At 39.0% G+C, this 22,513-nt stretch overlaps 1 protein-coding gene across 2 annotated transcripts; it reads left to right on the top strand.

The window, feature by feature from the left end:
• The first annotated feature begins 1,347 nt into the window (after nt 1-1,347).
• Nucleotides 1,348-21,613, top strand: PAQR3 (progestin and adipoQ receptor family member 3). 2 transcript variants are annotated; one of them, XM_079919180.1, is made up of 7 exons: nt 1,348-2,053; nt 5,304-5,466; nt 9,859-10,014; nt 13,029-13,226; nt 15,340-15,430; nt 18,740-18,888; nt 21,527-21,613. In XM_079919180.1, the coding sequence occupies exons 1-6, from the start codon at nt 1,869-1,871 to the stop codon at nt 18,880-18,882; spliced, it is 936 nt and encodes a 311-aa protein (XP_079775306.1). In that variant the 5' UTR covers nt 1,348-1,868; the 3' UTR covers nt 18,883-18,888; nt 21,527-21,613. The 2 variants fall into 2 exon arrangements, with proteins under 2 accessions (XP_079775306.1, XP_079775305.1); XM_079919179.1 differs by lacking the exon at nt 21,527-21,613 and having other exon boundaries at nt 18,740-21,452.
• Nucleotides 21,614-22,513: the final 900 nt, after the last annotated feature.

Below are 22,513 nucleotides of genomic sequence, written 5' to 3'. Positions count from 1 at the left end.
TCACTCTAGTGTCTCACCATTATCACAGTGCAGCCGCCGTTCTCAGGTCTCTGTCTCTGATGATCTCTGGGCATCTTTCTACTTCTGTTTCAAATACCAGGTTACAAGCTCTCTTCCCGCATCTCCAGGCCAAATTCCCAAGAAAGACACTGATCGAAGAAAGCTAATTACCGTTGCTCTTGCATGGACATCTGTGTTAGGACATTTCATGGGCCACTGATCCATCTTTGGGTCAGTGGTGGCCACATTCCTGTGGCACCAGCGTGAATACATGCTGAAAGAACTTCCCAGAAGACTTCTAGGAGCATGGCAGGCATTCTCAGGCATGATCTTCCTCCACTAGGAAATGAGAATTCCTATACACAGTAACCTTAAGCAGAGCTAATGTACTGAACACACAGTAAGCTTTTAAATATTAGTTTTGGCTTCATGGCTTAAAAAAAAGTCTCAGTGTTTCCTTTTACATGACATTTAAGTCCGCTTAGGATTTATCTAAATTTGTCTAGTTTTATCTATTAATATATCTTCCCTTGAAATCTAATAATAGATAACATTTTGGGGGGCTAACAATATGCTCGGCAGTTTTCTCCGAGTGTTACATGGATTCACTGATTTAATCCTTACAACACAAAGTACTGTTATTATCCCTATTTTACTAGTAAGAAAACTGAGACACAAAGAGGTTAAATACTTGCTAAGTAAATGGTTGAATTCAAACCCAGGTAGCAAGGCTTCAAAGCCCAGAAGTTAATCAGTAAACCATACTGCCTCTCACACAGCAACTAATATTACTAACACAATAACAAAACATAAATAATAGGCATCATGAATGATTCTCATCATGCATGTAACCAAACAATGGGCTAAAGATTCTACATATATGGATGCAAAACTGATGTTTTGCCCTGTTGCCATTATGAATAAGCATTTGCATCATAATTCGTAGCCGGAGACAAAGCTATAACACTTGTCCCCCAAATTTTGATATATTTCATCTTTATCATTAAGTTAGGTATACTTTCTCATTTCCATTGTGATTTCTTCATCAACCCATTAAATACTTAGAAGGGTTTTGTTTCAATTCCAATCATTTGGGGCTTTTCGGCTTTCTTGTTCATTCCTAGTTTGTTGTGGTCAGGGAAAATACTCTGAATGCTTTTTGGTGCTTTAAATGTGCTGGGGCTTTCTTTATGACTCAGCATATGCTCGGTTTTGGTATAGTTCCATCTACACCAGTTTTCCTCTATTTCCAACCACTTGCAAGGACTGACCTTAGCCCAGAAAACCTCGAAGGTCCCCTCTGACCCCAAGTGTGTGAGATTTCACGATAAAAAGTAACCAGTGAAGAGTTAGCTCTAGTTCCTATTTTTCTTCCAGTTACTCTTTTCCCCTTGATTTTCAAAATGTAACACATATTGCTTCTAATTAAAAACAGAATAAGAAAAAAAAAACCACTTGAATTCGCTGTACAGTACCGCGCTCTTCTCACGGAAGAGGGGAGGCCGGCCGCCGCTCATACGCGCTCGAGCTGCCCCCCGGGCGAATCCCTCAGGTCCTTGCTTACAGGCGCACACGCGCGGACTGCGGCCCCGCCCCCTTCCCAGCCGCGCCGGCCCCAGCCAGGTCCGAGGGGCGGGGCCCGCCGCGGCGTGCTGACGTCAGGGAGGGCTGCGACGCCGCCGGGTCCGCCGGGGTGCTGACGGCGGTGGCCGCCCTGTGAGCGGAGCCCGGCCTGGGCAAAGGCAGGGCCGTAGGACCTCGCGCCACGTCCGGGCTCCGGGGCGGGGGCTGCGGGGGCGAAGCCCCCTCCCCGGGGAGGCGGGGCCTGGGCAAGCTCCCCGCTTGGGGAGCGGCAGCGGCCAGGAAGGATGCATCAGAAGCTGCTGAAGAGCGCACATTATATCGAGCTGGGCAGCTACCAATACTGGCCCGTCCTGGTGCCCCGCGGCATCCGCCTCTACACCTACGAGCAGATCCCCGTGTCCCTCAAGGACAACCCGTACATCACCGACGGCTACCGGGCCTACCTGCCCTCCAGGCTGTGTATCAAAAGGTACAGTCTGGCCGCCTCCGCTGGGTGCGCCTGGGGGGCGCGCCGGCGGCCCCTCCTCCTCACCTACAGCCTTTTTGTCTGGTCCGCCTGCTGCTTTCCCCGCGTTTCTCCGTGCCCATCATTTCCTAGCTGTCCCAACCTTTTCATCCCTTTCTGCCACCTCTCCTTTCTCGTTGTCTTTCCTTCTTCCGGCACCGGGCTATTTGATCCATGGACTAATGATAGTAACAATGGTCATAATCACTAACTCCTGTGGGGCTTTGCTCTTTACAAAGGAATTTTTACATCCTTTATACCATTTGGTGCTTATTGGGATACATGTTGGAATCGACCCCACTGACAATGACTGAGCCATACTTGCCCCTGTGTATACCAAAGCTTTGTTTATTTTTAAGGCAGCCCTATGGAAATTCAGATGTTTGGGGCCAGATAAGTGCCTGTATAATAGGAAACAAGTTCACAATGCCATACATTTAGAAATCCTGGTTTATTCATTCAGCAGATAGTATGGAACCCCTGCTAGGTGCCAGGCACCCTACCAGGTCCTGCAAAGAACAGCAGGTATGACCCTTGTTCTCTTGAAAATACTGAGGTCTAGCCTGGGTGACACACATTAAAGAGCTAGTTATACTATTACATAATAACCATTGTGAAAAAACGCTGTGTGGGAAAAGCACTATAGCAAAGAGAGCCTATAACAGGCACTGCCCTCCACTAGAGCACTATAGAAGTGTCTTTAAAAAAGGAATTCCGTCATCATTTAAACTCTTAAAATTGAGTCCCTTGAAAGCCTGGGTTTAAAAAAACAAAACTGAAAAATTAGTGTTCTAGTTCTTCGACTAGCTTTCTGTTAAAACTCCCTATATGTACTTAATTACAGGACCCCACTTTAAGAGAATTAAGATACCCATGTTGCTTAGCTCCAGGTCACTGTAGTGACAAACCCCACTGCCGGAATGTGAGCCATTGAATTGTTCAAGCAGCAACCACATGTTTGATTCTTGATCTTGTTTTTGGCATGGTCTTACCCCAGTTCCTTTGCCCTGCTTGCCTTTAAATTGCTTCTCTAACTCAGGGTCACAAGGTGACATCACTGTCCATCCCTACTTGGCTTCGATGCATGGCCCACAGTACTTCACAATTTGAATCCTGAGTGCCATTTTCCTCCCCATTGACTCCTTGGCATAAGTTATTACACAAGAAATCAGAGCTGGGCCCTGCTGTGGATGTAGAGTTCCATAAGGATAGAGCAGGTAGTCAGTTGCCTTAAATAGTTTTATACCCACCTCTGCATTCTAATATTAGGGTCCAAATTTCATGGATTAAGGAGTGAAATATAGTGCTTTAGATCTTGGGCTGTTGAGTAAAAAAGACTTGGGTGTGCAGATGTGCCACTTAACAGCTGTGGGATCTTGAACAAAAGTTAACCTCTCCCAGCCTTATTTTCCCCATTTGTAAAAGTGAGGGTAATTACAGTATGTGCCTCAGAAAGTAGTAAGGACGAAATGGGATTGTGTATGTAAAATGCTACACAGAGCCTGGTACATAATAAGCACTCAATAAATGGTGACTTGTTATCACCATGGTCATTGAATTTGAAGCCAAATAGATGATGATGATGATGAAGTTGATTGTTGATTTTGAAGCAGAACAGAGTATAGGTCTAACTTCTCATAGAATAAGAGTAGATCCCCTACAGGGGATATTCTGCTAAGTGCTCTTCCCACCAGCTTGGTCTTTTCCAGGTTCAGCTTTTGCCCTTTGTCTAGAGGGACGAGGACACATTTTGGATATAAGGAGAGGTTTTGTACGTCACAACTGTTCTGCCAATACTCTGTTAGTTGGAAGGAACATGTCAAGATTATGCCTCTCTGCTCAGTTAATCAGGTTATACTGGGTTTCACCAAATGAAAAGTTCTGAGGCAACAGGCAGAATGTGGTATTGGCTGTCAAACAGTCCTGGGGTTAGATGTGTCTCCTCACATCCCTGCATCTCTTCCCCCACTCCCCAGTATAAGTAGTTTTTAGATGCTTATACAGTATAAAGCCTGAAATCCATGATACAGGATCCACTTTATCCTTGGTGATCGTCTGATTGTGTGAGACCCTGCTATGTTTATGACATGGGAAAATATGAACCATGGTGACTGCTGCAAATTCAGTATTAGAGTTATACGTTAGTGCTTACCAATAAGGATTCTGAATCAGTGAAGATCAAAGACTTTAGTTTAAACAAAAGATTAGATTTTGCAAGAGGATTTTAACCTTTAGTCATGACATCACCTTTTGATAATCTGATGAGTCTTATCCACAGCTGGAGAAACATTTCACAAAATTAAGGAAGGAGCTGGAAGGGACTTGCAGCAGCATCTAATCCAGCTCCCTTGTTTTAGAGATGGAGAAATTGAAGCCAGAGACGTTAAGTGACTTGCTCATGATCCCAGAGCTAATTTGTTGCCCAGGGTGGGAGTGAAGGGACAGTGAGCCTCCTGACTCCTGGTCAGCGGGGAACACTCTGCACCGGCCTGCACTGCCAGGACTACTTAAACTCAAACCAGTTAGGGCGTATTGAAAGAGGGCAATTAGTACTGATAGTAAAAATAACCTCTTGTCGTTCCAAAAAAGGAATAAACTCATGCCACCTGGAAACTAGTTTGGTTTCAAAACAACCACAGCAAAGTTGTTGCAGAATGCCTGTCTTAAAGGACATTTCCAGTGGATCCATTTGCATTTATCCTGCTTCTCTCAAGTCCATTTAACTTTGCACTTGCATGTAATGAGTACTAAAAAGGTATTTTAAGTTCGTGCCTAACCTTATAGTTAGCGGGTTTTCAGATACCTATTACTGAGTGTCAGAGTATGGTAGCTAGCACCCAGTTTTAATCTGCTCATTCATTTCTGTAGACATTTAGCATCTAATCTAAGCAAGACACTGTGCTTGGAACAGTAGTGTCATAAAGATGAATCATGCCAGCCGTCAGGGAGTTGATAAGCTGGAGGATGAGGTGGAATTTATACATAAATAGCTCTAATTGAGGAAGGAAATGGTAAGTATAATAGAGGTGAGCAAGAAAAAACTGTAAGATCCCAGGATTGATGGAGATGGTATATCAAATTTAGAAAGGTAAAGATGGGGTTAAGGGCTTAAAGTAGCACGTATTAGATAATCCCCAAAATTGTCCATAACCTTTTAAATGCTGACAGTGAGCGAACAGATATGAATCTGAGCTGCACGTTTGGTTTTTTCCAGTTTGTTTATTTTATCTAATGAGACGGTAAACATCTGGAGTCATTTGCTGGGTTTCTTTCTCTTCTTCACACTGGGAATATATGACATGACATCTGTGTTACCTTCAGCAAGTGCATCCAGAGAAGACTTTGTAATTTGTTCTATTTGCCTTTTCTGCTTCCAGGTAAGTCATTTCACAAACACTATTATTGGTAAAGAGAACTTTAGTCAGACAAGCTTGGGCAGGTGACCTTACTTCACACCCACAACTTGCTTTAAAGAGCCCCCAAATAGCATATAGATTTTAGCTTATTCACTTTCATAATATAAGCATCCAGAGTATGTTTTTATGAGAGTGTATTTGGATGTTATTAGAGTATATTTGAAATCCAGTAAGTTTTAAAGATTAAGAAAATTTCTTTCTTTTCTCTTCCTTTTTTTAGACCTCTGCTTTAAGATTAATACAAAGATAGGAATCTCTGTACTGTGTTTGCCGACTGAAGTAGAACTCTGTTGTCTGCTTAAAACTTGTTTGGGAAGATTTCTCATCTTTTATATGTCTATGCCTTTTGTATTTGTTGTTTCCATACTGTCTTAGTTTTAATGTCTTGTTTTGTTGGTATTAATCTTTTCTCTCACTTTAATGTTAATTTCCTTTGGGCCTTTTGCACGTGCCTGATTTCAGATACTTTCAGTTTCTTCTCCTCTGTGGCCTCTTGTATGTGTTCCTCAGCACTTTAATTTTTCTTCCAGGATCTGTAACAAAGTGCCTTTAAAAGTTACGTTTAATAATTTTTCAAACAGGTAATTCTGAAAAAGAAAACTAACGTGGACCAAAATCCAGTTGATATTTTTTTAATTTAAAAAAAAAATGAAGAGAGTACAAAAAAATCATAAAAATGAAAAGAAAAAGCTATCATGCCTCTCCCTCCAAACGCAGGCCAGCACTCCCTGCAGTTAACTTGCTGCTACTCTGAGAGGGGAATCGATAAGTAAACTGCACAGGTGTTGCTTTCATTGTTTAATAGTCAGTTTCAGGCCTTCATCATTTGACTCAAAACTTCGGACTTACATGATCAAGAAACACACTGGGAACATCTCTCTCCCCCTTTTCTTCTAATTCTAGCTCCTAGAACCATATTTTAAATTTCTTTGAGGGAAAGAATACTCTGTATTTTTGTGTTCTTATTAGAAAATTATTTTTTCTTTAAGTGTTTTTTAAAGTATACTCTTTCTCAGGTTTAATTTTTGTCCTGACCGGAGCCTAAACAGCTCTTTAAAATCTACCCCAATTTTTAAAATGGAAATGAATCAGTTTCTCCATACTTAATTTTTAGGTGTATGTTATAGACTAAGATGTGCTTAATATAAGAAAAATTGGTTTATACTCTACTGTTATACAGATATTATTTCCTTTGAGGATCCCACATGTTTTCCTCTACCCCAGGCTTGCCCTTTAGCCACCCAGCCACAGCTGATGTTATTTCAGGGAACACACATTCATTTTCATAATGGTTTAAGAAAGCAGTGCATTGCAAAACTGAGAAGACGAAATAATTAAAACAACTGCCAGTGAAGAAACACCCGAAGTGGTTAGAGTGACTTGGATTGTTTAGCAGGGCAGTAGAATCCTCTTCTCCTAACTGCTAGTGCACTGATCTTTCTGTTACACACAGTACAGCTTCTAAAGACAAATGAGCACATTTTCCCTACTTGCAGATACCATTTTTATTATTTTTATTTTTATGAAATTATAACTTGTTCACCCAATTTCCCCAAATTCTTAGAGTTAGCAGGCAGCATGGTAAACCATAAATATATGTATTAGTATTGATTTACATTTAATTTTTTAAAGATATAACATTTTTACTCTTTTTACTTCTACCCTTTTTACGTGCTCAGTGCTTACTACCAACCAGATTTTTTTAATAGAGTACATTCTGAATAGTAGAATGTAATTTTAGGGGCTTTGAAGTCTTTCTATCTTAGAGAAGAATAGAATCTGAGAACACCTTTCCCTAGATTCAGTTCATTAACATTCAGTTCAAGAAATATCTTTCTAATACCTCTTATCTATATCCAGGCACTAAGCTAGGCATCGGGAATACAGTGCTGAACAAAACCAGCCTGTCATAAAGATCAAGTCACCCAGATAGGTGAGCAGAAGGGAGAGTGAGGCAGGGCAATGAAGCAGAAAAAAGAGTGCCTAAAGGCCCAGAAGCAAGAGACAGCTTAGCACTTTCTGGACCTGTAGGTGCTGGTGTTTGTGGTTAAACCCTAGGAAAATGGAGAAAGGTAAGGCTGGAGAGATAGGCAGGAGCCAGATCCCGAGGCATTTGGTTATCATGGCAAGGAGCTTAGATGTAGGATGTCATGCTGTAATTACCTGTCCACCTGGATGGAGTGAGATACTCCACAGAAGGAAACTTTCCAGAAAACGGAGACATACTCAATGTCAGATAATTTTTCAGTCAGTTTTTTAAGCAGCTCTAACAACATGTCCCTTTTAAAACAACATACTAAGTCTAGGTTAACTTTTCTAAAACTCAGATGTTCTCTATGAATACCGTATATTTTACTTTCCTCTTGATACTGTAGTTTTTCTCTTTCCACTTTTATTTACCTTTTCACAATGAAATTAGCTTTATTGTTGTTATTATTACTATAACATGTACTCATGTAGAAATTCAAGCAAACACAAAAGTATTTGGAGGAAAGTAAAAGTCATTTGAAATTCCACTTCCACATTTGACATTTGGGTTCAGATTCCTCCAGACGTTTGTGTATCACAGCTGCTTCACACCTGCCTGCCTTCCTTTCCTATCTACCTCCTTCTGAGCTGTGGTCATCTCTGTGCTTGCTGTTTTGTGTCACTCAGCACTGTGATAATGAGATCTTTCCCTGTCAGTGAGAATATACACCTTCATGTTCTCTGAATTTACTGTGTTTTATCTCAGGGATAATCAGATAAAACAGATAACCAAGCTTCTTAGAGTTATGTTTAATTGGGTCAATAAACTCTGACTTGTAGTAGCCAAAGCCACAGACTGTTAAGGATTTTAGATAGTGGATGAAGAAATGAGATTGTGGCTAGGAACCTTGTTTTGAATATTGATACTGAGGCTATGGGGGCTTAGGTTGGTTTAATGGTCAGACTACAGAATAGCTAGATGACCATTTATCTGGCCCATTTTCCCTACCCCCACTGTCCCTGGCTTAGTGTAGGCTCTAGTCATTGCTTCCTAGGGCTACGCCTGTAACCTCTCATCTCAGCCTTTCTGTAAGGGTGCACTTAAAATTTTCAGAAGTATCCCACAGAGCCCATAATACTGAAGTTAAAACTCCTTGATGTATAGGCTCTGTCATAATCATATCATGAAGAAGGCCTCATAGCATTCCTTAATGATGCTGTGTTTCTCAGTATGCTGCTTTTCCTATGGGCCCTCCAGTAAACCTGTGCACACCTTTATTTATGTCCTTGATGAATGCCAGGTCAACTTAAGGTGCAGCTCAGGTGGCAACCCTTCTATGAAATATGTAGCTCTTTTCTGCCCACCACTCCCACCCACAAGTACACACATGCACCCACAGACCTGGTACTCTTCCTCCTCTATTTTCTAACTGTGCTCTGCACCGACTTTTCCTATAGGACTTCCTATATCACCATTTGTTCACTTGTTTCTGAAAAATCTCTTTGAGAGTAGAGGTTTCATCTTTGTATCCCCACTGTATGACACGCAGTAGGTATTTAATGGCTAGAGGGAGTTCAGCTGTAGAAACCTTATCAATCTTCAGAGCAACTGATAGAATTACATTAGGTTTGCTCTCAATCTGATAACGTATAAAATCAGCATAAGTCATAATTATTTTTCCTTGAATGCAGCAAAGCTATGTTTAACTTAGAAGTAAACTCTATACAATGAAGTCTCATACAGACATAAAATGTCTTAAGTGAAAAAAACAAATAGCAGAACAGGCTGTATGATTCCGTTTGATTAAGAAGTATATATGGTGTTCTTGTGTGTGTGGACTTCTATATCATAGGTGTCTGATATGTTTATTGAAAATATCTGAAAGGACACAAAAAAGATGTTATCAGTGGCTCCCACTGGAGAATAGATTGACTGGGAGGGATTTATTTTTTTTTACGTCATACAATTCCATATTCTTTCATACAATTGTATATTCTTTCATACAATTCCATATTCTTTGGTTTATTTTTCTTTAAGGACATGTATTCTGTAGTAAGTAGTTTTTGAAAGGAAACTTATTCATAGATCAAAATAAGCCTCAGTAGATTTCCTTCTACTGCACTGTTCATTAAATTTTTTATGTTATAAAGTAGTTACCATTATAGATTTCTTTCTTTATGATTGTTGTCCCCATTTTACCCATGAGGAACTGAGGCTTAGGGAAATGACATGTAGTCAGGCACAAAGCTAGGGTCCATGTCCAGGTCTCTTTGGCTGAAAAGCCTGAACTTGACCTGACCACTTCCATGAACATCATGCATGAGTTGCTTTTGTTTTTTTGTTTGTTTGTTTCACTTTGCTAAGATTTGTTTTATTTTCCATAGGTCTGTATGCTTTGCTCTGTGGGCTATCATCTTTTTTCCTGCCATCGATCAGAAAAAACCTGTCGTAGATGGATGGCATTAGATTATGCAGGAATTTCTATTGGAATACTGGGCTGCTATGTCTCTGGCGTATTTTATGCATTTTATTGTAATAACGTAAGTAACTTAAAACATTTTACATTCTACGTTTCTTATATAGGTCTTGGGTGTTCTTGCCATGGTTCCCTTGAACTTCTGAATAAGCACATAGTTAACTAACTTATAGAAGAAACGAAAGTCTGGTGGAGGCATAATCTCCTTTTTCAAAAGGGCCCTGTGATTTCTAACATCTATTATCAGTTCCTATTCCCTTCACTAACCTGGAAAGGAATGGAAAATAATATATATATGTTGTTATTTTCTGAAACTTAACGTAAACATTAAATTATTAATGTTTCCCCACTAAACCCATATAGCTACATGGTTCCTCAGATGTTCATTATATATCTTTTATTTTTGTGTTTATAGAGTTGAAGGTAAAGTTAGCACTTGTTAAAATTATGAAGTTAGCTGCTGCTTTCCATTTTCCCTTCTTATCCTTTACTCCTCTCTCAGTGAGAAAAAAACAAAAGGTATATCTGCGAGTGTGTTGACCCATATTCTTATATAAGAAATATGTTTTCCTTTCCTTAGTCTTATGTTTGGAGGCAGGTCTAGAGACAGACCAGATGGGTTGTGAGTGTCTTTAACAAACACGTGTCTATTGTGAGTTCTAGATCAACTCTTCTTTCTGACCCTAAAGTTACAAAAGTCAGTTTTGCCTTGTGCAAAGCAGCATTTGAAACACTGTGATCAAATTATACAGCAACTGATCTAAATATGTTGGCCAACCAAACTACCTCCTCTCCTCATGTCCCAGCCAAGAAGGCAAACTGAATCTTCCTGAGGGCTCAGTACATCTCAAGGCCTCCCATTCAGAAAGTCCCCATTGACCCTACTCTCTTTTCCTCCTGCTCTCCTACCATACGTTTTTTTTGTTTTCTGTTTATCCTTTTAGTTCCTTCCCTTTCAGAGCCAAGACTGAGCCGCTCTCCCCGGTGCAGTGTGCCTACTAGTCACAGGACTAGAGCCTGTCATGCCCGAGCCCTCCCCATGGAGCAGGTGGTCCAAGCCATATCCCCAGCCTTCACTTTCTAGGAGGATTGGCTGCAGCGCAGGGGTCCTCTGACTGTTGGGAATTCTTATGTAGGACCTTTGTTGCTACGCAATAATAGAAAACTGTCAACACTGCTGGAGTGTAAAACTAGCAAAGCGAAAAATCATAATTTGGTTTGAATGTAAGAACATTATTAATTGTAGCCACTTATACGTGAGCCATTTGCTTTTTAGGCCTGATTACGTTGGAACATAAGCTTAAAATTAAGTGTACATGCCATTTACCTTGTAAATTGATTTGGTTTTAATAGTAAACTATTCATATCTACTCACCTTTCACAACTTACTCATTTTGCATGAAACTATTTGTATCTTTAAAAAAAAAAGGCTTGTGAGTACAGTCATGTAATATTAGAATTGTTTTGCTTCTTATGTATTTCTCTGAAACCTGTTTTTTGTTTACCTCTTCCCAAATATATCCGATCATCAAAGAGACTAGTGGGACACTTTTTGTAAATCTCTTTTCAGAAGAGCTAGAAGTCCAAGGTAGATTAAAGAGAAAAAAAAGACTGTTAGAGCTAATACGGTCCATGATCATTTAAAAGGAAAAGTTTTCTTCCCTCTGGTATCTTATCATTTCCAAATATTCAGTTGCTATAGTGGCTCTTTACCTTTTAAGGAACACAGACTGCTTTGAGAATGAGATTGAAAACTATGGACCCTCCATCCCGGATAATGTGCGTTTGGGCACAGACTGACCAGTCATTTTGACGTGTGAATTGCAAGAAGTGTAATGGTCCCAGAGAAGTCCTTGGAGCCCAGGTTAAGAACTCTGTCCTAGGTGATGCTAACTTTTGAGCATCAAGAGCAGCTTTTCAACTGCTCATTTAGATACCTAAATATTCTATAAGTCCTTCAAACTTGATATATTTTCAAATGAACATTCTTTCATGCTTCCCCATTTTCTCCCCCCAACACACACACACACACACCACACACACACACACACACACACACACACACACACACACACACACACACACACACACACACACACACTCTGGATCATCTTTGTTCATTTGCTTATTAGTACAAGCCATTTGCATGGCCTTTCATACTAGAAACAGTTGAGCCATCCTCTACTGCCCTCTCACGCATCCAGTCAACCATTAAGACTAGTTTATTTCAAAGATGTCTCCTGAATCTGGTGCTAACATCTACCTTGTTCAACAAAAGTCCATGCTCCTATTTTCTCCTTGAATCAATTATTCTATAATAATATCGGCTAGCTGGCTTCCTGTCATCTCTATTTTTCACTGATGTCAGAGTTATTCTAATAAGTCAGTTGGAAAAACAACCATGTCATCTCATTCTTCAAGGACTCTGCTATTTCCTCAGTGCCCGCATGATAAAGTACAAATACTTAGCCTGACAGTACATCTGCCTTTCAGCCTCCCTTTGTAAAACTTCCTTGCTCTGTGTGCTGTTCCTTTTCCTTGAGAGCTCCCTCTTCTCATGAAAATCTTATGTATTCCTCAAGCCCCAGCTGAGATGTCATTTCCTCTGTGAAGCATTTTTTAGCTAATCCAGGTATCAATTGCTCCCTCTTCTGTAGTTCTACAACATTCTCTTCACAGCTCAGTTACAGTACTTATCATTAGATTATAATCATTTGTTTATATGTCTGCCCCTCTCATAGCCTATGAGCTCACCCACTGAGAGAGCCCCTGTCATAGTCATCTTTGTTTCCACAAGACTCAAATTGCCTCGGCCTATAATAGGTACTCAGGAGATGCTTTTGTGTGAATAAATGTGTTCTTCACCAGCTCACTTTGGGGTCTGGTTTATCATCCTAAGAAACCTAGCAGTCGTACGCAACATGCATTGTTTTAAGGAAGGAAGGCAATCACGTTTGGAAATGAAAATACCAAATAAATAGAATTTGGAATGTATAATGTAGAAGCCCAAACTGAAAATTACTCTTTTCCTTCCCTTATTGTTAATAACAATTAAAATGTGATTTCCTTTCATTCTAGTACTGGCGTCAAGTGTACTTGATCACAGTGCTTGCTATGATCCTGGCGGTGTTCTTTGCTCAGATTCATCCCAATTACCTCACACAGCAGTGGCAGAGGCTCCGTTCTATCATCTTTTGTTCTGTTTCGGGATATGGAGTGATCCCTACTCTTCACTGGGTTTGGCTCAATGGAGGAATCGGTGCTCCTATTGTGCAGGTAGGTTGAGTGTGGTCAATATTTTTCCCTTTTTTTTTTTTTGTCCTTTCAATTTTATTCCTTTCAGTAAAGTAATGTAATCAGGCCAAGAAGGTGGACCTTTGTCATTTGAGGGCACATTTCTAATTGTATAATGATGCAATAATTTTTCACATCTATATAAATAAATAAACATACCTTGTAGTGATAGAAGTCTAACTATTTTCTTCTGAGATGTATTTCTATGAGATGATGCATTCTTAATTCTCTTTCTGTTACCCATAGGTTGTAAATACCCAAGTCCTTACTGTAGAGGAGGACTCCCAGGTTTGCAGCTTTGTCATCTGAGGCAGGGATAATGCCAGTAGGAGCAGTTGATTTGTTTGTTGTTTGTGGAGGAAAAGGAGTTGGGAAGGATTTCTTCTTGGACCTGAGTTTGAGGTTCCCGTGGGATGTAAAGGTGGAGATAGGGTCTGGATTTATCTTGGAGTTCGAGACTAGTGATGGAGATTTGACAGTCATTACTGTCTTGGTAGCTAGAGCCATGGGAGCATATTCCACCCAGCAAGGAAAATATACTGAAAAATAAAAGACAGTTAGTTATTATGGGGGGAACAGTTGGAGTACATTAGGAAGAACCTCAGTGAGAATTCCTCAGCATGCTTGAGAAGGGAATTAGAAGTAAGACTTAAGTTCTTAGAGATTTATATAAAAATGCCTTAAGTGTGTGCTAGAGAGTAAACTTGAGAATTTTTAACATAACTAATTGTGCCAAGAAATCTAGAAGAAATCGCATACACTTGTTGCAATGGGACCTTTGGAATATAGGGATTTAAATGCAGGTTTTATTCAAAGGAATTATATATATATTTTTTTTTTACAAGAGAGGGACTAAAAGTAGGCTTACGTACTGTTGGCAACAGCATGGTGGAAAGCATCTGCATATAAAACTAAAAGGAAGTCTGTGGTGTAGTGAATTGAGTGATATGATCTGGCTGTCTTGCCAACTTGAGGATGACGGTGATGCTTTCTTTATAAGATTAGGAAATTGGGAGAAAGGTGAGATAGTAGTGAGGAATAACTTCAGTGATTCCGATATCTGTGAAAACATTGTTTTTCTGACAGTTTCGATGCCCAGAAAATAGAATGGGGAAGTGCCACTCTAGATTTAATCCTAACCACAAATGAATAACTAATTACTGACATAGAAGTGAGTGAAATTCTGGGATGAGGGAAACACATCCTTTTATGCTTATCGTGACAAAGAAAGAGAACCAGACCCATTAAGCCAGTAGATTTTGAAGAAATTCAGAAAAGGGGAAAAAAAAAAAAAAGGGAACAATCCTGTGTTCAGCAAAAAAAATTTGGAAAGAGAGGCACATAACCAAAGATGAAAAGTTCCAAAGAGCTAATCGTGGGAGGCAGGGTGAAGCTGTGTTCTAGAATGTTTGGAAAATCTGAGGTTGATTAGTCTGAGGGTATAGGATTTAGGGGAGGGGGCCCATGACGATTCTCAAATATCTGTTAGAGGGAAGAGAAATAATTTGTCTTTATTTCTTAAATGGCTTCTTGGTAAATTAGGTTTATAACCAGAATTAGGAACAGCATGTATAAATTAGAGCTGGCTGATTTTCTTAGAGCAAGGAAAAGCTTTCCAAGAGAGCTGTGAGATGGACTGCTTTGTAGAGTAGTATTCAAGAGAGCCATTTATCTGGGATGTGGAACAGATTTCACTGTTGGGCCAAGCCTCTTGGCTCTTTTCCAGCCACAAATCCCTGTTTAGTCTCTCCTTATTCAGCTGGCAACTCCATTCCCATATGTATTCCACCCTATGTTGTAGATGGAGTTGGACGCCCTTAGGACCTAAACTATGTTGAAGCTTTAGCTGCCCTGGTGCCCTGACCTTTAGGGCTGTCTCTGTGTTCCAGTCCTCTGGACTGCTTCCTGAAGTATTGAGAGCAAGCTTTTTCTCATTGGAGACTGTCTGCAAAAGCAATTCAGATTTAACACACTTAAATCCCACCTATGAATTCTACTCCTGTGTGTTGTCTAATTCTATGAATTAGATTTATAAGAAATTGAGAATTCAATCACAGTAGGCAAGATCTGTGAAAAAATATGTTTTGCTTTTTAGGACTTTGCACCCCGTGTAATTGTGATGTATGTGATTGCTCTTCTTGCTTTCCTATTCTACATTTCCAAAGTTCCAGAAAGGTATTTTCCAGGTACGTATCACTTGTATAATGGTTGTCTAACTTTATTCTAAATATGTAGTGGAGGTATATGTTTCAGAGCATCAAAACTTAGATTTTTTTCCCCAATATTATTGATTATAGAATGGCTCGTCTCTTCTCAAATGTTATCTAAAACTTGAACTTTCTAATGGCTTTCACAAACTTTGTCTTTCACCGTCACAGTATGAGTTGAGTCCAGTAGATAGGGTCACCACCATTTCACAATTACGCACTCCCAGCCACTGCTTTTTTGTGGAGCACTAGTTAGCAATTACCATTTACTTCTTTGTATACCAGCTTATGCTTAAAAATTAATTTATCAATATACGTGCGAGATCCATAAAACAAACAAGAGGCAAAGGAAAATAACAGGATAATGAAAAGAAGCCAGGTTTAGGATTACTTCATAATGTATCTATCGTAAGTTTCTATAAAAGAAAGCCCATCAGTCTGGCTTTCAGCTTCCTGGCACCCAGTGGTAAGAGGAAATTAACCTAAGTTAAGGGTCTTCATGTCCCCAAGATACACACAATCCAGGAACTTAAGAGAAGGACAGATTTCCCTGCTTCTTCAGTCCAGAGGAAAACGTCTTCTGATAGAAAATAACTAAGAGGACACTGGGTAGAGTGAATAATGTTCTCCACAACATGTATTTGCTTGTTTAGGAGCTTCAGCTCTGGAGTCAGACTGCTTGGGTTCAAATCCCCCGTCAGCCACTTTCTAGCTGCATGAGCTAAATAAGTCACATAAGCTTTCTCAGCCCAGTTTTCTCTTCTGAAACATGAAGATAATACATTTCTCTCTTGGGGTCATTGTGCAGATTAGATGAGAAAGTGCACATGAAACATTTAGCACGGTTCCTCGAGAGTAGTGAGCACTCAGTAAATCTTAGCAATTGTTATTACGATGCCCCTCAACCCCAGTTTCATAAATGAAATATGTGGCTTAGGAAGGGACAGAATGATGCAAGTCCAGGTGACCTTTGGCTCAAGTCAAGAATAACAAGAGACATAAGGCAGTGGTCTTTCGGTTTGGGGGCTAGAAGTAGGGGAGCAGTTTAAATTCAAATTGCAAATTGTCTTCCCTTCTTCCTGGGTTAAGAACCTCTTCCACAGTGAATCAAAGATAGGATTGTGCAGCTCGTCATGTGTGTTGGGGAAGAAGAAAGGATGAGAAACCCCGAACTAGAGAATGAATAGACTGCAGAACCTCAGGCATTCCTCTCTGCACTTGACTTTTCTCCACTGAATTTTAAATAAGGACGGACTACAACGAAGAACCTGAATATAAACATTAGGATTTGGGAACATAACTAGGACATGTCCTTGAACTGAAGACCACCCATCTGCCAGGCAGGGTCAGAATTCTCCTCAGAAAAAACAGTTTTGGTAAAATACATTTTTGTATCACTTTATTAATAATTATTTTATTATTAATTTATTCATCATAGATGTAGAAAATTAACCAATGAAAGTTGTCTGCACTCTGTGATTATGGCCATAGTGTTTTTAGGCCTTAAAATATTCAGATCAGAAGTTCCTACTTGGGGACTTCCCTGGTGGCGCGGTGGTTGAGAATCCGCCTGCCAATGCAGGGGACACAGGTTCGAGCCCTGGTCCAGGAAGATCCCACATGCCGCGGAGCAACTAAGCCCGTGCGCCACAACTACAGCTACTGAAGCCTGTGCGCCTAGAGCCTGTGCTCCGCAACAAGAGAAGCCACCGCAATGAGAAGCTGGCGCACCACAGCGAAGAGTAGCCCCCGCTCACCGCAACTAGAGGAAGCCCGCGTGCAGCAACGAAGACCCAATGCAGCCAAAAATAAATAAATAAATTTATAAAAAAATTTTTTTTAAAGTTCCCAGTTGTCTAACATAGGGCATCTATAAAAGGTCAAACGTTATGTAACTTAACTTTTCTCAAGATGAGCTTGACATAAAACATGCCCCATGTAGCTGAATGTGTGCAAGTACAGGTACATTTGAGCAGAGATACAGAGATCATAAAAAATGAAACATTCCTTGTCTGGCCAGTCCTCATTTATTACCTGGCTCTAAAGAGAAACATGTTGTAGTGGTGGTGAGATGGTGGGTAAATACTGTGAAATCAAAAAATTTAAACCTAAGAACTTACTTTCAGCTCAGGTTAATTTTTTTTTTAGTATATAAACATCACAGTGGTATTTAAGGGGTCAGGGATCCCCAAGATGTCCATGGACAGAATTCAGTGAATCTGTAATACTTGTATTACAAACTAATCAGTTTTATTTATAATCCTCAGTGTTTTATGCTTTTAAAAATGAGTCTGTGAGCTTCACTAGGCTGTCAAAGTGTTCCATGGCACCAAAAAGTGGCTAAGAACCTCCACAGAAAAGATCCTGTTGACTTATACTTTAAAATCTACTTACTATACTGATTATTATTCTTGGTAAGAGAAGACAGAGAAGGTTAGAGAATATTTATAGGGTTGGCCAAAAAGTTCGTTCGAGTTTTCCCGTAAAATATTACGAAAAACCTGAACGAACCTTTTGGCCAACCCAGTACATTACATGACCATAGAAGCACCATGAGTAAGAAAAAATTATTTACATTTAAATGTCTATGGCTCTGTATTTTGTTATTTATTTTGTTGTTTTCCAAGATGCTTCCCACATGTTAGTTATTTAATCTCCTTGGAATTTAAACTTGTTTAACCACAAAGAGAAATGAAGTAATTTTCCTAAGTTGTATATGAACTAATCAGCCTTAGTTAATTAACTCATTACTAATTACGTTTTGCAAATTGTTCCATTAGTCTGATAGCACAAGATTCAGGTCTGAGCTTTCTCCTTACACACCTGCTTAAAATAAAAAGTGCTTCAAGTAGACTTATACCCAAACACAACCGTGTATCTGCTTCATACCTAATAAACTCCATGATTTGTGCACTAATATCCTTTGCTTCCCTCAGGTAATGTCTTTTCTTCCCCAGGTATATAAGTTGAGACATGGGAGACAAAAGGTCAAATTCCTAAAATTAACCACATCTTGATTTTGAAAAGACATTTGGAATAGTATTTCTAAAGTTCACCAGTATACTTAATGAATTTAAAACCTTACAGTCAGACTCAAATATGAATTAACATTTTTTTAGAAAACATTTCAGTCTGAATTAATCTCCAGTCGGTCTCCAGATACTCTGAGACTGCCAAAATCTTTTTGCTGCTCAGTCATATTTCCAGGGCCAGAGATGGAAATATATTTTTATTTTAATATCAAAATAATTACAGTCAATATTCTTTTCTCTCTACCTTCCCTTCCAGGACAACTAAACTACCTCGGATCAAGCCACCAAATATGGCATGTACTTGCAGTAGTGATGTTATATTGGTGGCATCAGTCAACAGTATATGTCATGCAGTACAGACATAGCAAGCCTTGTCCTGACTATGTTTCACATTTGTGAATTCAGGTATGGCCACCTGGTGTATTCAGTTATTAAGCAATATATAACGGGGAGTTGTATACCCCACTATTTCTAAGATTCCCATTAGTTTTTCCTTTTCCCTCTGGTTTGATATATCATGAGTAATACTTTATAAAAATGGAAAAATATACTTGGGGATCTGTAAGAGTAACTGTTTTATGGGCCCTTAAGACTACTAATTTAATGCTTGTACAGAAAGTGAAAATTAGTTGGCATTCATAACAAACATCTGAATGACAATGAATGTGAAGCCAGTGTAGAAATAGTACTCCTTTTACTGAACACCAGCTTAACTTCCTTAGGAAGGGCTCACCTCCATTATAAAATGGAGTCCTCTTGTGTGATTCCTTTAATAGGAGATACTTAGACTAGATCATCAAGTTTAAGTGCCTAATCAAGGCAAGGTTTGCGATAGCCTGTCACAAGCTGATATTGACTTTGAGTAATCACTAGCCTGTCAATGGATGGTTTGTGAGAAACCGGCACTTAAGATAGTATTTCCTTCAGCTGTAGGTTCTCTTCTCCCTAGGAACATTGGATTTTTTAGTTTGCTAGAACAAAAACTTTAAACACCTTCTCCTTTAAGTTGAGAGAGGCGTTGAGAAAGGGAAAAGAACTTGCATCGTCATTTCCCATCAGGTAAAAGTCATGTTAAGAACCGATTACATGACCAGGCAACAAATTCTGTGGTCTAATAACCAAGTTATTAGCCATTTAAGCTTTTCAATTTCAAATATTATTTAATCCATATAATAATTGAGCTCTTGGCAGTAGACGGTAGATTTGGGGTTCCAAAATTCCTATAACAGAAGACTTTTCACTTCTCTTGAGTTTGCAGTCTTAAAGTTCCTGGTGATAGGGGTTCCCAGGTACATGGGTGCTACTTTCAAGGGCATAGAATCCAGATGGCCCAGTTCTTGACCCTGAAATGAACCTTAAGCCTTAGAACAAAGTCATGCAGATGCCCCAGTTGATGACATGATTATTCACCTGTGCTCTGGTCTGTCTCTGTTTATGCATGTGTTAGTATTGCACTGATAACTCACAGTATTGATATACACTATCTAATATTTGGGCCTGAAACTGCATTGTATATACTTAAAAAATAGATCTCGCTGCCCCATCATACAACATAGCACTCCTGTTCTCTGGTCTTTTCATATGCATAAGTTAAATCCCATAAAGCAGTGATTCATAAAAACATGTTGTTTATTGGAATATAAAATATTACCCAAGTTTCTTAATGGGTGGACATGAACTGCTTTAAATACTGGTGTATCTTCAGAACATTGGAATTTCTAAGTATCAGGAGGTGTTGACTGATGGTGAAGCTTATTCCCAAAATGTCATTTATACATCTGATATTTGGAATGTTAAGTTAATGTGCCTCAGTTTATGCATCTGTAAAATTTTGTATTTCTTTTCAGTGTAGTGTTTTTGGAATATGAATTCCCCATTCTAGTATCTCAGCAAGGAGAATTCTCCCCCAGTAGGCTAAGGGCACACCACATCATACCCCTTATTATGATGGAACGCCACTTTGAAAATGGCCATTTTACCTCATAGGGCCAGAAATTTGATTCATATGTTAAGTGAAAGAAGATTTTGGTGAAATGATAATAGGATATATTTTCCCTAAAGCATCCCTTATTGGCTTACATGGTATTATTGCTTTTAAACAGATATTTTGTCATTTTGGTCAAACAGAATATACTGCGTAGTTATAATTAATATAAAAAAGAAGGAGAAGTCTAGTTATTTTAGGTCTGGTGCCATTTTTTTATTATAAAATCTTCTCAAAATAAAAACATATTGAACTTTAAATTTCATTTTCTTTTCATTTTTAGAAATAGTCTTATTTTTTGTTATAGTGTATGAATTATTTAATACTTGCCATCTGAATTAATCGATAAAAAGACCATACTTTAAGACTGTTCTTGAATTTGAAAAGCATACAGGTCTGACTGTAAAGGAGAACTAAATTATACCATGTAAACATTTCATCTTTTTATGAAAATATTAAATATTGTAAGAAAGTTCTTTTTATCTTTACTATAATGTACTTATTAGGGAATGAATGAATGAATGTGGATTGCTGTCAACTATAAACACTTCTGTATATCAGCATTTATTGACCACCTACTGTGTGCACATCACTACTGGCAAAATTTTTAAGACGTTGTTAACATTAAATATTTAAAAATTGCCTATGAATCTGAGCCTTGTAATAATGTATATTTATTTTTGTTTTGTAGATTTATTAAAATAAGATTAAAAGTACACTATTCAGCTACAGTACTAAAAAAGACAGGTTTTAATTTTACCAGTGTGTAAACTATAAAAGCTCTTTACCTACAGATTTACATTTTAAAATTATTCATGGCTGTTTTAAATTGTCTGTAGTGATTTGTAAGGTTGTAGTTAATTCATCTAAGAGAATTATCTTTCTATATAAAACCACTTTCAAATAGCAAGATAGTGCTTGTCTTTCTTGTTACACTGAGTGCGGTTCATGAGCTGCATGGCAAAATATGTATTATGTAAATAAACTGGGTTTACTAAATATGTTAAGTGCTGCTTGTCATTCTTTATAATACATAACAGCTTCACAATCATATTTTAGAATCAGGAATGAAGCTTCAGGGAATGTGTGTCACATCTTAAAGGCATCCCGCCTGGACAGAGTAACCGATTTGAAGATTGTGATTGACTGGCATAAAGCTGTACAACTCTCCATTTGGCAGGTACCTACCTAGAGATATCCTTTGCCCTGCATTAAATATCAAGGGGCAAAGCCTGCATTTCTGGATTCCTGCTGAGCTGAGTAGGTCTGTATTCACTTGTAATCATCGTTCCGGGTAATTTTACCCCTGCCGAAGCGTGTGCAGTGAAGAATCAGCTCAGCTGTTAGGGGAGGGGCAGAAGTGTCTTTCTTTTACATGCATTTTCACAATAACAACTGTGTTTACACTGAAAAGAGCTACGGATGCTATTGGGTACTAACATCCCCTGAAATTCTGTACCGTAATTCCTTAGTAGGATAGCGGGAGAATGATCCAAAACTGAAACTACCTTTGAGAAAACATTTTTAGAAAGGAGAGGTAGCAACAGTGGGGGTCTCTTATGAACAGTGAAACGGCCATCCTTAAGAGGACAGGAATGATAGCCACCGAGGTCTAGTCATGCTCCGCAAACCCGGGATCAAAAACACTGCAGAACACACGTGTAAATTCAGTACTGCCAACTATCTAAAGCAAAAGTGAACTATCAATCATCTTTTTAAATGTGCAACAAATAGAACTTCAAAAGCTCATGCTTTCAACAGGAGAATATTATCTGCATCTTACATATGATGCTGGAGCTGGACTTCCTTAAAAAGGGATGTGCTTACGCAAAATAAACAGCTCTAACTGCAGCATATATTCTTCTCGAAAGAAGTTAACTATAACTGAATCTGAACAGTGGCACATCCCACACTGTTCTTTTTAGATAACCTTTATCATCCGATATTTTGCTCCTTTGTACCATTTATTAAAAAGAAACAAAGCCCTTATTTTTCCACATAACTTTAGGTAAATGTTACTACTTCCGGAAAAAAAAAAGTTCATTT

Source organism: Stenella coeruleoalba (assembly GCF_951394435.1).
Source record: "Stenella coeruleoalba genome assembly, chromosome: 4".
NCBI lineage: Eukaryota > Metazoa > Chordata > Mammalia > Artiodactyla > Delphinidae > Stenella > Stenella coeruleoalba.
Note: the sequence above shows the minus strand (reverse complement) of the source record. Positions and strands in the feature narration are given on the sequence as shown.